The 19,096-nt window shown below is 38.2% G+C and overlaps 1 protein-coding gene and 1 pseudogene across 2 annotated transcripts; both read left to right on the top strand.

Annotated features, from left to right (window-relative positions):
• Nucleotides 1–8,456: 8,456 nt before the first annotated feature.
• On the top strand, nt 8,457–13,666 carry LOC143547387 (snakin-2-like). The gene is made up of 3 exons (XM_077038824.1): nt 8,457–8,548; nt 13,109–13,148; nt 13,357–13,666. The coding sequence occupies exons 1-3, from the start codon at nt 8,462–8,464 to the stop codon at nt 13,536–13,538; spliced, it is 309 nt and encodes a 102-aa protein (XP_076894939.1). The 5' UTR covers nt 8,457–8,461; the 3' UTR covers nt 13,539–13,666.
• Nucleotides 13,667–17,096: 3,430 nt separating this feature from the next.
• LOC143547402 (gibberellin-regulated protein 1 pseudogene) lies at nt 17,097–17,992 on the top strand (annotated as a pseudogene). Its single transcript, XR_013137763.1, has 3 exons — nt 17,097–17,199; nt 17,428–17,485; nt 17,618–17,992. The product of XR_013137763.1 is annotated as a gibberellin-regulated protein 1 pseudogene (transcript).
• The last annotated feature ends 1,104 nt before the right edge of the window (nt 17,993–19,096 follow it).

The raw sequence follows: 19,096 nt of genomic DNA, 5'->3' as shown, positions 1-19,096 counted from the left end.
TGGTTCTCGACTAACCAATCCATACCTACCACAATGTCAAAACTTCCCAAGTCTATTGGTAACAAGTTAATATTGAACCCGTGACCTCCCATGACTATTACACATTCTTCAGTTCTTTCGTTCGCGCATAACTGCCTACCATTGGCTAGTTCTATAGTATAAGGCGTGTCTAGCCTACTGGTTGCTAAGCCTAGGGAGTTTTTAAACTCAGCAGATATAAAACTTAGGTCAGCGCCAGTATCAAATAAGACAGATGCAAAATGTCCGTTAAGCAAAAACGTACCGGTTACCACATTCGGCTCTTCTTTAGCTTCGCCTGCGCCGATCACAAAAGCTCTCCCGCGAGCTTGGTTTCCCTTTTGCGGGCAATCCCGACTAAAATGCCCTGGCTTCCCGCATGCGTAGCAGTTGTCGCTTGCTCCAGCGTCTCTGACACGGCAATTCATCGTCTTGTGCCCTGGTCTGCCACATTTGGCACATTCGATTCTTGCGCATTCACCCTCGTGGTGATACTTGCATTTGTTGCACCATGGGCGAGGCCCGCTGTATCCTTTTCGTGGTGGCTCCGCGGCCTGAATCGCGTAAACCCTTGCGCTTTCCTGCTTCTTGAACGGTGGCTGCTTGGAGTCGGACCCTCGGTGGTGAGAGTTCCATTTCCTCTTGGGATCAGAGGTTCGCTGCTCGGTTCCGCGCGGAGTCAACATACCCGCACGAACCGTATCCCTTGTAAGGGTGATGGCCCGCGCTACCCGCCTCATCAAAGGTTGGAGGCGCTGCGGCGTTGAGCGGAACCCTAACAACAGGAGGTAACCCAAAAATATACCTCTCGATCTTCTTTTCCTCCGTGTTTGCCATGTCTGGCACCAACTGGCAAAGCTCATTGAACCGGTTGTTGTAGGCGTCGATATCCGTTCCTACCATGGTGTGGTTCCAGAATTCCTGTTGCAGACTCTGGATTTCTGCGCGAGAGCAGAACTTTCTCATCATCATTTCCTTCAGTTCCTCCCAGGTCTTGTGGAGAGTAACTTCTCGCCCCAAGGTTTTCGTTTGAAGCTTCCACCAAGACGAAGCTGCTTCTTGGAACATGCAGGTCGCGTAAAGGACCTTCTGGTTCTCACTACATCCGCTAATGGAGAGAACTGTCTCCATCTTGTCAATCCAGTTGTAGAGCCCAATGGCCCCTTCGGTTCCCTTGAATGGCCAAGGCTTACAGGCCATGAATGTCTTGTAGGAGCATCCTTTGTCCAAGGCTCCTGATTCGGGTTCTGGGGTCTCATTCTGACGACCCTGACTTGATTCGGCCTTGCTGGCCTCATGTGTCGCAATCGCCTGCGCGATTATTTCCGCGAGTTCCTCGGGTGTCATGGTAATTCCTTTGGCTTTAGTCGGAGGCATTCTCGCTTTAAAAGAGAATGGAAATATATCAAACTTAGCGCATGTACTCTGAGCACATAATGTTATCATTATTTACTACACTGTGTGACCCGTGTTCCTAAGTGTGTGTATAGTTTTTTTTTTTGAAAATATTTTCTTTGAAAAGTATTTCATGTGATTCCCCAACGGTTATAGTCTAGGTTAAAACTTCTTTTCCTAGTTCGCTATAACCAGTGCTCTGATACCAATCTGTCACACCCGGCCCTGAGCGGCGGAAACAGCCGGGCGCGCGCGAGTGGGGATTGATAATTAAGCACGGGCCATTGCAAACATTCAAAGATTTTCATTGCGCATGAAATGTTTAATACAAATACATTACATTGTTTAAAAATTATAAAAACATCCAAGTATAAAACTGTTGAAGATTTCCAAGCCATATCCCCTTGCGCGGTGGGAACAACCACGCGCATCGAAGGGATAGAACTAAAATCTTCCAAAAAGCTGGTTTTAGATGTTCAGCGTGAGGTGCTCTAAGTGTGACTCCATGCGCTACCTAATTATCTCCTGAAAGACACGTAAAAACATTTGAATCAGTATAAACTGAGTGAGTTCACAAGTTTTAGTAACTTGATAAATCGTATTGCATCATAATCATTCTGAAACATAATTCTGGTAGCATCATTAAAGCACAAGCTTGGTAAAACATAGTTATATCAACATATTCTGATAAAATCGTTCCGCGGGTTACGCGCGAACATTTCTGGGAACTGTGCTCGTCTATGCAAAGTGGCGCTGCCACTACGAGCTAAAATAAGTAATACCGTCCCGCGGGTTACGCGCGGACGTTTCAGGAACATGTGCTCGTCCATGCAAAGTGGCGCTGCCACTACGAGCTAAAATAATAATTCCGTCCCGCGGGTTACGCGCGGACGTTGTGCCGGAAAACAAGGCGCTCGTCCATGCAAAGTGGCGCGACCCCTACGAGCGGGCTCAAACCCATAGTACTGCCCCATGACCATACTAGGCACTCGTCCATGCAAAGAGGTGCGACCCCTACGAGTGGGTGGATCAAACCAGCAGTCCCTACCCTTAGAGTTCCAATGGTAAAGTGATCACTTACTCGAATTCTGGCGCACATACATCGTAAACCATAGATAACCGTTTGCATTGCTCATCATGAAACATAATTTAAACACAATCGTTTGCATAACTTGTAAGTATAACATGATAAATCGTAATTTAAACACGTGTCCCTCGCCCCGAAAACAGGTTAAAAACAGTGAAAATAGTGAAATGGGGGCTGTGAGACTCACCTGAGGTTCTTGTTAAGGGATTAATCGAGATTCGGGTTTTCTTGGTGTTGGCCTCGGAATCGAAGGTCTAGTAACAGGATCGGAGCTGGAAACAACGGATGCTTGGGAGAGGATTAGTGCAAGTTTGTAGTTCTTTGAAGTGTGTTTTGGGTGATAATTTAGGTTACAAATTTATAGGCAAACTCAAGGGAACACAATCCCTTGCTTTAGGGGATTGAAATCTTTTCATATCTAGGTGTAATGATGATAAAGTATGGAAATTATTATTGTTTATTGTTTACTTAAAAGTGGAGGAGTGGATAAAAGATCTTGATTTGATTTGGACAGGACATGCAGGTCTGGGGTTGGTGAGAATAGGGTGGCTGACAGTTGACTTTTCATGTTACAGTGTGCTTTTTCAGGTACTTTTGTCAGTGTACAGTAAAAAGTGGAAAATCTCTGAAACACGCTACTGTTTCCTTTTGGGCGGGAGTAATCTCCTTATGTCTGGAGAATAGACTAAGTGTTCTGCGCGTAATACTTTGTGCGCATAGCTTTCTGCGTGAAGGACATTTCTTTGCTGCGGGTAGGTGCGTAACCTTCTCGCAGTTAGGGACATTTGAGTTTCATTTGTAGATTCTCCAGGTGGTCTTGGTATTTCAACATAGTGATCAGTCATGTTGAAGTCAATTCCATCTTGGAGCTTCAGACAAACTAGTTCTCAACGTTCCCGCCATGCGGGTAGGTTAGTTCCCCTCCCGCACGCGCATAATTGGTTTTGGGATGCACCCGCCTTAGCCTCATGCGTGACGGTCAACCCATTTAGACAACATAAAGTTTCATGAAAAACATAAGGCCAAAACGTTCACGCATGGCGCATATAACATATGCTCACGCTGGTTCTTAACATGGTGCGCTTGCGCAGGGCGCACATAACAAATGCACGCGCTGACTAACATGGCGCGCTCGCGCAGGGCGCACATAACAAATGCACGCGCTGACTAACATGGCGCGCTCGCGCAGGGCGCACATAACAAATGCACGCGCTGACTAACATGGCGCACATAATATTTACAATCACCTAATTATTAGGTTGATTACTTAGTTTAAGGGGTTGGGAATTTACCGGGTGTCACATCACATCTGCGCATGAAACATCTGCGAGTGAGAATAAAGAGAAGACCTCGCGCATCCTCAGGATAGGCGCGTATCACACATGCACATAATCAACCTCGTCCTTATCCAAATCAGGATTAGGGCAACCTTGATTGTGCACGTCAGACAACCTTCCAGAAGGTATCTTTTAAGGAATAAGAATATGCTGATGTTGACAGCTGCCAATGAAAGGTGGACAACTCAGCAAAACCCATGTGCTACCACGTGATTATAACCAATGAAAAAGCACCAGGTGTCCCCAAGGACACGTGGCGCAAGTCAATTGGAGGAGGCCAACAAGGCTGAGCCCAATCAGTGGAAACCCTAGCATTATAAATACCACATCAACTCCACATTCAAGGACATTCAATTACATCCAACAACAGACAGTTACAGTCAGTAACACACACAATCACATCCAATCACATCCAATTACAGAGTACTCAGCTATTAAGCAATACTTTCCAGATTTCCTTACTCTGATATTATTATATTCTCCCACAAATACTTATTCTCACACCGGAGGGTTACCCCAAAGAGGACCCCTCTGTCCCTTTCTGAGGGGTAAGTTGACGGTGCTGTTCATTTTGTAGGTGGAAGAACACAGATCCAAGAGAACCATCGGTGAAATAGCCTAATCACACCCGAGGAAAGTAGATCGTCTACCAGTGAGTCGATCCACGTCTCTTCATATACCTATTTGGTTGCGAATCCGACTTGACCAAATTTTAATATGTATTTAGTTAACAATCATTTTGTTTTGTTGATAATCCAGTGAATATCTAGCGCATATTTAGCATGTATTTAGTGAAATTTCTAAACGCAATGAGTTAAGAAACCGGATTATAAGGAATATAAGTATGTACTTAATAAACAATATCGGTGATCTAACAATGATCTGACGGCCAACAGACGCAACTCTTCTAAATTTCATGGCGTATTGAACAGTTGCTTTTTATATGTTATTCACGTACTAACAGACGTAACTCTTCTACATTTTATAGTGTATTGGCCAGTTACTTTTTATATGTTATCCGGATACTTCACTTTTGACATTAATGTTAAATATAAATACTTATATCTAACAAGTTATGATTATTATAACTCTTTGTAATCTATAATCTCGTGGAATGATATTAATAAAATTTATTTTCTATTTAATAAGGATTATAAGGTTGTTTCTTGTTTTGGCTAAGACCAAACTTGTGGAGTTGGTACCATATGCCAACCATGCACGAGTCCCCACGGCTTTGTTGTCATTTTCAACAGCTCACTTTCACCGAATACTTGTAGGAGGCATTTCTTCGTTTCCTTAATTGTTTTATGTATTTTGATTCCTCACATGCGTCTTAATACACTACTGCATGTCACGCACTTCACAACGAATGACCCTACTGCATGTCACGCACTTCACAACAGCGTGTTCGTAAGAGTTAAATCTAACTTTACTCTTTTTACTCTTGCCATCGTATGAATTAGTAAACCATTATAATTATATGCTTATCAATTTGTGATCTAAAGCACTTAGTTTTGTCCGTTTGAGAGCAGTTTACAATTTAAGGATATGACACCAACTGCTACAAGGAGGAAGCATTCAGAAGACAAAGTAGGCGACTAGGCACACACCACCTATTATACTTAATATGCGGGGACGGTGGTTTCATCTTCTATCATCCTGAAACACACTTTAAAAAAGACCTAGTGAGTGTTAAAGAGCTAACGCAAAGCGTAAAAGCCGTCTATTATTCTAGCTTGTTAGGATTTTGCTATATATGTTTTGTCATATTGCATACATAGACTAGTTTTAAGTGCACAAAAAGTTATGGGGGTGCACTATTTGGGAAGAGTTGAGAGGTGATTTGAGGAAATATGCAACTTTTAAACGTTGAGTTTTTAATTTTCGATATGATAATGTTTGAGTTTGTTTGTTTACTTTTTTTTTCTCATATCATATACATATTTTGGTTGATTGGATGATACGATAACAAGAAGAACAAGTTATTACATATCACACAATATTGCATTGGCTGATTCTACTCACATGCTTGACCGCCTATTAGTCCTCGGGACGAATTAATAACCAGAAACACAAACAAAACAAATAATTTAGGATGCATTCTCATATTATTATAATTAAGGAAACTAACTCAAAACTCGATTGCGGTAATCTCTCATCCAATACTCTAATCATGGTTATGTATTTATAAGGATGACCCAACTTGACCAACAAATAATACCAAATATAATAAAACCCTAATTGTAACCCATTACATTATTAATGAAATCTACAAGCCCAAATAGGCTCAACCTAGTAGACATGTTGAGATTATTATAAGGAAACTACCAACAATCACCCCATAATTTCCTAACTCAAAACTAGGAGGTCTTCAATACCAAGAAATCTTCGCATTTCATCAAACTTGATTCTTGCAATAAGTTTCGTAAGAATTTCGGTCTATTGTTCCTTGCCACTAATGTGCTCCACCGCTAACTCTTTCCGTTCTACAAACCCCATATATAATATGCTTGCTACGACTATGAAATACAAGATTTTTAACCATGCAATCGCTGATGTGTTATCGATCTTTAAATCATTTATCGCAATTTCCCTCCGATCAGTTACACCAACAATTCACATAACCATACGACTTGGCCTAGAGCCATGCCCGTGATCATGTACTTCGCCTTGCATGATGAAACTGCCATGTTGCATTGCTTTTGTGAGTACAAAGCTAGAAAATCAAGGCTCCTCCATAATATAACACATGACTAGTAGTGCTTCTTCCATTATCTTCATCAATATTATAGCTTCTATCAATGTACCTGATCAACACCTTTGACCCGCCTCATTTATACATGATCGCTTATCCAACAACTATTGGAATAAACTTAAGAATTAATTTATTTAATTGCTGCCAAGTGAGACTTCTTTGGAGTTTACATGAATATACCAACCATGCCAACCGAAACACCATGTCAGGTCGAGTGTTTAACAAGTAATGAAGACACCCAAAAAACTTTCATTACTCCATTGCATCTGCATCAACATAATCCTCGGCTTTACACAACTTTATATTAGGATCTATGGGTACACTTTTTGTATAAAACTCCCCCATCCTGGTTTTTTACACTAACCACCAAGCATAAGCAATTTCATGGATTGAATCTTGTTCTTCAACTATCAGACTTCGATTATGAGGTAGTAAGTAAGCTTTCCCAAATCGAACGTTTCAAACTTCTTAGATATCACAAGTTTTATGTGATCGTTGTTCGCATCTGTAATGACCAAATCATCGACATACGCATTGACAATAAGAATTCGGCCCCAATCTATCTTTGGTACCTAGCTTGTTCTTACGAGCACCTCGCATTTTTCAACCCCATAGAATACCATCAAACTTGGTATTCCACAATACTCGCCTCAAACGGTATAAAGCCTTGCATAACTTGTAGACCTTGTGTTTCTTCCTTGTGTTTAACGAACCCACCCGCTTGAGAAACAAAGACCTCTTCTTGTAGCTCCTCGTGTAAAAATGCCGACATTACACACAAATGATGTAATTCCCGTCCTTGATAGTTGCCATGGCATTGAGCACACGAATGATTTCAAGCTTTGCCACCAAAGTAAAGACCTAGTCAAAGTCGACTATGGGTTGTTGCACGTAACCCTTTTATCACGAGTCTTGCTTCATCTTGAAAACCCCCTTTCAATCCGCTTGCTTTAGTCTCTCTTAGTAGTTCAGTCAATTTCCACATGTTGTTTCGTTAATAGATTCAAGTTCCACTTGTATAGCTTTTATCCACCTGGTTTAGATTTTGCTTCACCAAAATTACTCGGTTCACCTTCTTTTAACAAAAGAAACTCGATGTCCTTCACTTCCGACCATTGGACACAGTTATTGAACTTAACCGGTGTGAGAGGAACACATGAGGATCATGTTACATTAATTTTTGGTTCGTTAAGTGTTGCTGCCACTGAAGTAGTCGCTGATGGTAATGTTAATCGTGTTGTGGAGCTGCTGGTATTAACAACCAGAGTACCAAATTTGTCGCTAAATTGGTTGATGAGATATTGAATTATCGACAGAAGCTGAAGCTTTCACTGATTCCATTGTTAAATTAATCTGGCGACAAAGCTGAATAGTCGTTGCTAAAGTTGTTGCTTTTCATAGGCTTGGTTACAACTTGTCCTACTCCGGTATCAACAACCTTGTTCCTACCAACCCAAAACGAACCAGGCGCAAGCTCCATTTCTTCGTTGTTGTCCCAAATTAGACCATGCCAAGTCTTTTTCTCTTCAAAAACCACGTCACGAGCTATCATAGCCTTCTGGACATCAGATCAAGTAACCCACATATACTTTTCAAGATACGCAAACAAAAAACCAATGCTTACAGATACACGGTAACAAAATACAAAAATTTGAATGATTCACTTAACACCTATGACAATGTTTCTTTTTAACAAGTATGGCCATATATTTTTTGTTCTCATTTAATATTTCATTGAAACTAAAGTAATCATTAGCTAGTTGTGTTATGACCCCATCTCTTTCTTCTTGTTCTCCCTCTCACCTATAAATACCAGCTGAAACATTGGTTCTTTCATACTCGCATACACACCTAACTCTTGTAAACAAAATGGGTATCGTCAAAGCTTTTGTTGCTTCACTCCTTGTCTCTCTTTTTGTCTTCCAACTTGCCCTAGCCTTTCATCCCACTCAACTCGTAATTCTTCTTCTTCTTCTTCTTCTTCTTCTTCTTCTATTAACTTTTAATACTTAATAATTTAATATGCTTGTATTAATTAACATATTATTTACACTCTAAACACATTATCTCATATGATTTTCCAGGTTATACTTTCCATTCTAGTATGAATCTAAACTTCTAATCCAACTTACATAATTCTTATATATATACTAATCATTATATTTAACATGCTAATATGTATAATTAAGTTTATGGCATATTTTTTTATACCATAGGATGATACTTTGTATAGTTGTCTGTTATTATTGTTAGTTGTATTTAGTTATAATTAGGGTTTTAGCCCATATAGTTGGCTAAAGCCCATGGACCTTTTATGGTTTGATAGCTAGGGTTTATTTGTGTATAAATAGATATAGTTGTTTATGTATTTCTCACACCTTCAAGTAATAAACATTACTTTCACTACAACCCTCTTCTTTACATGGTATCAGAGCTACGGCTCTCGATCCAAACCCTAGCCGCGATCTGACCCGAACCCGAGTCTGACCAGCCGTCACCAGCAGCCTTCAGATCTGAAACAAGCCCCTGCCTTGTTGTTCTGTCCTGTCACGAAATCTTTTTTTTTTTCGACCGTGAAAGTACTGTTCACCGACGAGCACTGTTCACGTTGGAATCACTGTTCATCAGAATACTGTTCACGCCGGAATCACTGTTTCACTCGGAGTACTGTTCATCGCCGGAAATCACTGTTCACGCCGGAAGTCACTGTTCACTGCCGGAAGTTACTGTTCGTTTGCCGGAATTTCTGTTCACTGCCGGAAAGTTACTGTTCGCTGCCGGGATTAACTGTTCACGACGATTAACTGTTTACGCCGGAATCTGTTCCCGCCCTCCACCCGCACTTGTTACTGTTCACAGTCAATTTTCAGTTTCGTGTATCACTATGGGCGAAAATACATACATGTATACATTTACTAAAGAGGAGCATGATCTTATTCAACGGTTTCTTACCTCCCAGTTGCCTCATCCTCAAACCAGCTCGGCACATTCAGGTAAACCTTCTAGCCTTGACTTATCATGGGTGATTGATTCTGGAGCCACACATCACATGACTGAGAATCGGGGTATTTTTTCTAGTCTTCAAAATGTTTCCCATGCACCGGTACGTCTTGCCGATGGATCTTCATGTCATGTTCTCGGCATAGGATCCATCAGTAACTCGGAAAACCTAAAACTGTCTTCTATCCTATTTGTTCCTAAATTTCCTACCAGTCTTTGTTCAGTGAGTCAGATTACCAAACAAAATAACTGTTCTGTGACCTTTTACCCAACTCACTGCGTTTTTCATGAACTAGGAACAAACCGGGTAATTGGTACTGGTTTTGAATCAGGAGGTCTCTATCGTATATCCCCGTTTTCGCATCCTGTAGCAAACTTATGTGATTCCGCTGTCAGGGAGGCTCACTGTCGGTTAGGTCATCCCTCTACAGCGGTTCTGAGGCAAATGCGACCAGATTTACCACTTTCGTCTTTTAATTTTCATTGTGAGTCGTGTCAACTTGGTAAACATACCAGGCGTCCCTATCCCTATAGGGTGCCCAATCGAGTCAGTTCTTGTTTTGAACTGTTGCATTCTGATGTATGGGGTCCTTGCCCTATCAAATCTACGTTGGGTTTTGAATATTTTATTACCTTTATTGATGACTATTCTCGCACTACTTGGGTTTATTTGTTGAAATCTCGTAGTGAGGTATTTTCCATATTTCGAGAATTTAATGCTTATGTTCAAAACCAATTTAACACCACCATTAAAACTTTTCGATCTGATAATGCTAAAGAATATTTTTCCACCGACTTTTCTTCATACTTAAAAACCAACGGCATTATTCATGAATCATCGTGTGCTTATACATCTCAACAAAATGGTGTGTCCGAACGCAAAAATCGTCACATATTGGATGTTGCTCGCACAATCATGATCCAATCACGTGTTCCTCATCGTTTTTGGGGAGATGCCGTTCTCACTGCCACATATCTGTTTAACCGCATGCCCTCAACCGTTCTTCATGGTAAAACACCGTTTTCGGTACTATTTCCCAACGATGATCCATTTCCTCTCGCACCTAAAGTATTTGGTTGCGTCGCCTATGTTCATGACCATAGTCCAAAAACCATCAAACTTGATCCCCGAGCCATTCGTTGTGTCTTTCTTGGTTACTCACGGGTTCAAAAAGGGTATCGATGCTATAGCCCATCACTTCACCGATACTTTACCAGTGCCGATGTCACTTTTCACGAGTCTCCTTACTTTCTCGAGTGTTCCACTCCTGTTTCTGACCCGTTTCCCGACCTCGATATACCCACATCTCCCTTCATCCCCACCATTCCTGTGTCAATTCCTTCTACCGATCCAATCTCTACTGATTCTGACCCACCGACAGAATCTCCGCCACTGCTTTTCACATATGCTAGGCGGGGTAGGGGTCAAACATCAGCGACTCTTGATTCACACCCTGGCCACGACCCCGAAATACCCTCCGATACTCCGTCTACATCTGAGCAATCCACACCTCTCACTAATACATCCTTACCCGATCCAACAACCTCTGATACACCCGTTTATGATCCTCCTGGTGCCCCACTTCCCGATATACCTATTTCCTTTCGCAAGGAACCCCGGAAATGTACTCGTTACCCAATTCAGGACTATGTTGCCTACACCCACCTATCTCCTGAATCTCATGCGTACACCACTACCCTTGATTCCTACCCGATTCCCAAGAATGTGACGAGCGCTCTCGCTCACCCAGGATGGAGACAGGCTATGGAAGATGAAATTGGGGCTCTAAAGTCCAATCATACATGGGATCTTGAAACACTTCCTAAAGGGAAGCGTATTGTTGGTTGTCGTTGGGTGTTTACGGTTAAACTACACCCGGATGGCTCCTTACACCGCTTAAAGGCTCGGTTGGTTGCAAAAGGGTATTCTCAGGCATATGGCATTGATTACGATGAAACCTTCTCTCCGGTTGCTAAAATGTCATCTGTCCGTATTTGTATCGCTCTTGCTGCCATTAATCATTGGCCGCTCCATCAGCTTGATGTCAAGAACGCCTTTCTTAATGGTGTTCTTGAGGAGGAGGTATATATGGAGCAGCCCCCAGGGTTCGTTGTTGAGGAGGAGGCCTCGAAAGTTTGTAGACTACGTCGTTCTCTATATGGTCTTAAACAGTCTCCCAGGGCATGGTTTGGTCGATTCTCTAGTGTTATGGGACAGTTTGGGATGACTCGGAGTGCCTACGATCACTCTGTCTTCTTTAGACACCAGAAAGGAAAGAGGATTATCGTAGTTGTTTATGTGGATGACATTATAATCACAGGTGATGACGAGGTCGGGATTATCGAACTCAAGCAGTTTCTTCAGTCTCAGTTTCAGGTCAGCGACTTAGGTCGATTGAGGTATTTCCTTGGCATAGAAGTATCCCGCTCTCCACAAGGAATACTTCTCTCCCAACGAAAGTATGTTCTTGATATGTTAACTGAATGTGGCTTATTGGGTTGTAAACCTGTTGATACCCCAATGCTTCCTACAAAGAAACTCCTCCCAAAGGAAGGAGATCCAATGAAAGATCCTGAGCGATACAGACGGTTGGTTGGTAAACTTAATTATTTAACCGTCACACGACCAGATATCTCCTTTACTGTCACTGTTCTGAGCCAATTTATGGCTACACCATACACCGGTCACTGGAATGCTGCCATTCGTGTCTTAAGATATCTTAAGACCTCACCTGGCTTGGGTATATTATACTCCGATCAGGGTCATTGTCGTGTAGGTGCCTTCACGGAAGAAGGAGATGGTCGGATATCAGGGTTCTCAGATGCAGATTGGGCAGGTTGTCCGATTTCTCGACGATTTACCACCGGATATTGTGTGTTTGTTGGACGAAATCTTGTATCATGGAAGAGTAAGAAGCAACACACGGTTTCCCGGTCGAGTGCCGAATCGGAGTATAGAGCCATGGCAGATTTAACATCAGAGATGACATGGGTTCGTCGTCTTCTCAGAGAGCTCGGGGTTGTTTCTAATGACTTGATGAGGTTATACTGTGATAGTCAGTCAGCCATTCACATAGCCAAGAATCAAGTATTTCATGAGAGGACAAAACATATTGAGGTCGACTGCCACCTTATCAGAGATCGAGTAGTAGGCACACAAACTGATCCTCCTTCCATTCAACCAGTTCATGTGAAGATAAATTTTCAGCTAGCAGATATTCTAACTAAACCGCTCCGGAAAGCTCAGATAGATTTTATTTGTAACAAGTTGGGCATGATTAACATCTATGCTCCAACTTGAGGAGGAGTGTTAATTGTATTTAGTTATAATTAGGGTTTTAGCCCATATAGTTGGCTAAAGCCCATGGGCCTTTTATGGTTTGATAGCTAGGGTTTATTTGTGTATAAATAGATGTAGTTGTTTATGTATTTCTCACACCTTCAAGTAATAAACATTACTTTCACTACAACCATCTTCTTTACAATTATATTTACGTTTTGTAATTTTTGTTACAGGATGCTGCTAGTGTTGGCACATACCCGCCCATCAAGATTGGTATCATTTCAATTCATTAGTTGTTAATTTTTTTTATGGTTAACCATTAAAAAAACGTATCCAAGTTGATAAGAGTGTAATTATGTGTAGCATAGTAATCCTCTAATGTAACAAAGTTGAAGTTATAGTTCGCTGGATATAACAGATAAATTTTGAATCACCCCTTGCTATTTATACTAATAAAGATTGGTTGGTGTAAAATGGGCAGATTGCGGAAAGGCATGTGCAGCAAGGTGTATACTATCAAAAAGACCTAACCTATGCAACAGGGCTTGCGGAACATGTTGTGGAAGGTGCAACTGTGTGCCTCCGGGCACTTCAGGCAATTATGAATCTTGTGATTGCTATGCTCAGATGACCACTCGGGGAAACAAAAAGAAATGCCCATGAAAATTCCTTACAACTTACATTTCTCTTCGATAATCGACCCTAAATCGTTCATATGCTTATGTATTCAATATGTATTTTTTTCGTTTTTCTTAATTATGTAATTCAAATTTATGTGATTCTCGTCGCAATAATAAATGGTTGTGTTTATTGTGTATCCATGATTCCATGGTGATTACTAACTACTAAGGACGTATGTAAGTTGAGCTTTATCATGAGGTACTTTTGATAAGATTGCTAAAAGCGCAAACCAAATCAAGCTTATTATAATGTGGGTTATTTAATAAAAGAGTTTTAAGTCGAACTTTATACACCGAGCTTTATTAGAGTCAGCTATACGGCCTGGAATTTATATAAATATTATATGTAATATAGCATATTATATTATGTATAGTTATTGTAATAAAACTAGTTAAATACATTTTTAATAATAATAATAATAATGTTAATAAACTAACTAACAAATAATAAACATACGAAATCGAGTTTATTAAATTGTTTATGTAAAGAGTTTAAAACAAGTGGAATTAGCTGCACTCTGATTATAATAATCGTTTATAAACCGGTTTTCATTCTGTTTGGAATTAGCTGCCCAATGGTGACAATTTGTTATAAAATCTTGGTTGAACCTCATTGTTGATATCATGGATTGTTAAGAGAACCATATTAACTTTTTTTTTTCTATGGCCTAATAACTAAACTAGCAAGAGGCTAGACTAGATATAATATACACACGAAATTACAATCACACTAGTTTTTTTTTTTTTTTTTTTTTTTTTTTTTTTTCAAAAGGAATATGAACACCATGGTGAAAACTATGCCGGAATTTCTTAGATTAAATTGCTTTGTTGAAGTTTATTCATTCAGATTAAATTGCTAACTTCTGTTCTATGAGACTTGATTGATTAGGTAATTAATTGATTTGTCTTTTTAGTAAAACTTCAAAACTTCTTGTTTGATGAGAGTTGATTTAGGTTGATAGGTTCGTATTCTTTATTAATTTTATAATTTGATTAGATTATATACAAGTTTCTTTAGTTTTTTCTTCATTTTAAGCTGTTGGATTTTAACTTATTTTTTTAATCCCTAAAGCGATGTTTTCCACGGAAGAAGACAAGTCCAATTTGAAGTGTATGCATACACTAAGATAAGTCAATAAACGACTGTTGAAACTAAATATTATAATAGTATATAGTCTTGATACTAAAATATACAAATACAATTAGACTAAAAGGACCCATAACAAGTTTTTATTTTATTTTTGTTTTTCTCTAACAACAAATTATCGTACGTACTCATAAATACTCATCTAAACCACTTATAGCATTTGCATTCTATCCATCAAATAATATGTTTTTATAATTTAAAAAGTTGTTTAGGATGTTATAAATAAACGAGAAAAATATTATAGGGATTTTTCCTATATATTTAAAAAGTTACTGACTTCCTGTAGCATCTTATTAAATTTTTAATATTTTTTTAAAGTGATTGTGAATAAATAAGAGAGAAAATGTAATGATAAAAGATATAGACAATTATAATTTAACTGAAAGGGAGAGTAAAAATGCATTGATTTTTAATATAATTTTAGGTTAACGATAGTGGAAGAAATATGAATGCTCTTATAAGGATGAGCATACTGATCGATATTGATCCTAAAATACAGGATTTTAACCCTTAATCTCTAAAATAAAGGGAAGGAATCTTATCCAAATTCTCTTGAGGTCCCTATAACAAACAAGTCCATGTCTGTCAACCTCTCGGTGAAGGTTGTGATGCCCACTTGACCTATTTAAAGTATTTATATATTTAACAATCACTTTGGTCGTGTTAAAAATCTAATGCATATTTAATGAGTGTTTGGTCAAATTTCCAGCTGTGATCAATACATGGGATATATTTATTTCGTTATTAAGATTTGAGAAAAATAAAATCCGCGTAGTCCATAGCCGTTGGCTATATGTAGCTAGCTAAAGAGTTACTACACGAAATGATTCATATATTTACTTTTGCGATAAAAATAAGTTTTAAAACCAGACACACAAAGTTGTACAATTCACTCGTCTAACCAAGTTTAGCAGGTTGTAACTAGATTGACAAGTTTGTTAATGGGTTGCTTATCAAATTATAAATTGGTTGATAGGTTAACATATAAATAACTAAATAAGAATACGTTTCTTGTTCTAGTTTTAAACATGATATGTTTAACTAAACGAATTAAACATATAACTTTTCATATCATTCATGTCAGGATCCTTAAAATTTTATGATAGTATAAAAACATAAATAATAATATTATTAATAATGATTATAGTATTATTATAATTGAAAACTATATAAATGTTATAAGGTTGATTATTGCGTTCCCTGCTGCCGAACTTGTAGAATTGGTATATGACACTAATGATAATGCCAACCTTGAACGAGTCCCCACAGCATTGTTGTCATAGTCAAACAGCTCACTCTCACCGAATACTCGTACGACTTTCTTCCTTTACTTTATGGCTTTGTCGTATTTACATATATAGCTCATAATCGTCATTTTAAATAATCCCCATTTGTTTTAATTAGATGATTAGATTAAGTTCTAATTGAAATAATTTATAGGATGATAACTACTTAAAACACCTAGAATAATTAGATTTGCAATTGATCAAACTAACTAGTTTAATGATAAATAGCTTGTGTTTGGGTTAATCTATCTAACATGTAAAATAAACAGGCTTCGTTTAGAATGTAATGGAATTAAATAGGCTGACCTAGTAAGTTGTTTACAAATAAGATTAAAACTCTAAAATATATTATTTAACATTTTCTTTTTTCGCCCCGCCCTCAACCCACAGAGCAAAACCAACATGAGAATGCAACTCCAACAAGCCTCTAACTGAGAACACATAAATGAAAGCCATCTTGCATCATACGCTCACACTATGCCAAACCAACGTCGCTAAGCTAAAAAAAAATGCATCCAGTTGTTGTGATAAGTGCCAATGGATATTAATTTTAGGTGATGAGTTTCTACGTGTTATTTGAAGCAACTAAAGAGTTTTTACGTTGGGTTTGTACATTTTCAACTTTTATGTTATTCTGTTCCCATTATATGTTCCATTACATCGTAATAAAAGCTCATTACTACAACGGAACAAACAAGCGGATACATTGTTGTAATTCGCTACACTCACCATGCGTGCAACAAAACTCAATACAACAATGAAAATAGTTTGAAAACTAAACGCAATGTTAAGGTTAAAAAGAGCATCAGACGATTCTAAATAACATCGTTTTTAAAGAAGCATGACAAGTCTCATATCAAGTTTAAGTGAATAGGCAATCACATATATATCACATCTTTACATATGAAATTGTTCATACATATATACACACTTATAAAATAGCTATATTATGAAAAAGAAATTGTATATCTTATTAAATTGATAGTAATCATTGGGTTATGTCATGACCCCATCTCTCTTCTTCTTCTCTCACCTATAAATACTAGTTGAAACATTGGTTACTTCATGCTCAAATACACCGAACTCTCAAGTCTCTATCCTATCTTAGTATCTTGTGAAACAAAATGGGTATCCTCAAAGCTTTTGTTGCTTCACTTCTCGTCTCTCTTTTTGTCTTCCAACTTGCCCAAGCCTTCCATCCCACTCAACTAGTAATATTTTCTTCTCCTCTTCAATCATTTTTATATAGACTTTTAATACTTATTATGCTTGTATTAATATATTATTTCCACCCTAAACACATGCTAGTTTTTATTATCTAGTTTAAAATTAACAGGTTTTCATTTGGTTTTTAATAAAATTCTAAAGTTCATTATATATTTATGTCATCAGGATGATAATTTATATGTTTAATTATTAATATTTTTCTCTGTTTACAGAAGGATGCTAGTGTTGGCACACCCACACCCACACCCACACCCACACCCATCAAGATCGGTATCAATTCAATTCATTATATCTTTAAAAAATAAATACAACTGCTATTTTTTGTTAACTATACAAAAAATGTATAAAACATGATAAAAGCTACAAATGAATAATGGATATTGGTTTATGTAAATTAAGCAGATTGTGGAAAAGCATGTGCAGCAAGGTGCATATTATCGAAAAGACCTAACCTATGCAACAGGGCTTGTGGAACATGTTGTGGAAGGTGCAACTGTGTGCCTCCGGGCACCTCGGGTAACTATGAATCTTGTGATTGCTATGCTCAGATGACTACCCGAGGAAACAAAAAGAAGTGCCCGTGAAAATTGATTGTGCATATCGATAAAAGCTTGCTTTTACGTGTTTTCTATCTTTATCCATTTGTTTATGATTATGTAATTCAATTTTATGCGACTCTCGTCGCAATATATCAATAAAAATGGTTGTGTTTATTGTGTATACATGTCACTAGGGGTGTACGAAGGGAGAACTACCTAGAAAAGCAAAAATGTTTGGTGTGAGATGGTTTATGTATAATATGCATACTTATTCAGTCATTTGTCCTTCACCTGACACCGATTCATTACGCAGTTTCGAAAACTGACTTTAATAAAAAGAAAAAATCATGAGTTTGCTACTAGTGGGTAAACTAGCTTGGCCAGTCGTAGGAGACTCAAGACCAACTTCTAAACTAATGAGTTGAGCTTAAACAAATTCAACCTAAGATGAAGCTAGGAATCGAGCTTCATACATGTGCTCGCACGAACATATTATTTATAAAAATATAATATAACAAATATTTATGTAATAAATATTATTATGTACAATTACAACATAAATATTATTATGTACAATTACAACAAAAAGAACTTAAATAAACTATTACGTATATGAACATGCGTATACATACATATGTATGTATATATATTAGTCGTATATAAAAATACTTAAATAAATACATAGAAATAGTGAAATAGCTAATAAGTAATAAACAAGATGAGTCCGAATCAAGCTAGTGTTTCAAAACTTAGTTTCAAGTAGAATTGAAGTTTTATACATAAAAGCTCAAAAAAGAGTAAAAAGAGTTTTGAGTTTACGCCCTTCATTGTGGCCATTTCATTTTTGAGATGTTGGCACCGTAAATATTGAGGGTGTTGCTAAAAGTATATCATGTCATACTATTTTTACTAAATGTACACCCTTTAAACTTATCAAAACAATTACCATTTTCCGTTAGCATTATTTGCATATATATTAGTCCCTCAAATATTTTGTTTCACTTAATAGTCTCCACAAAATATATCAAATTAAAAACTATTTTGTTATTATTAACTATTTTATTATTATCACTGTAAATATTTTCACTAATTTTGAAATTTTTTACTAATTTCGTTAAAATAGCGTTAAAAGTGGTGGAAGGTTAATCAGGTATCATCTGGTGGCGCTGATAGCCAAGAGGCAAGGGTACATGCACCAATCAGCCGGGGTCCCGATGGTTGAGTGTTATATGCCTTATGTCAAGGCTTGATGCAAAACCGCTATCGAGTCGGGGGTCTCACTGAAAGCAGCCTTTCTATTCCTATGGATAGAGGTAAGGCTGCTTACATCTTACCCTCCTCA

This window comes from Bidens hawaiensis, unplaced genomic scaffold (assembly GCF_021521415.1).
Source record: "Bidens hawaiensis isolate Kalapana, Puna unplaced genomic scaffold, B.hawaiensis_p1.1 tig00014716_1, whole genome shotgun sequence".
Lineage (NCBI taxonomy): Eukaryota > Viridiplantae > Streptophyta > Magnoliopsida > Asterales > Asteraceae > Bidens > Bidens hawaiensis.
This window is presented reverse-complemented; position numbering and strand designations above follow the sequence as displayed.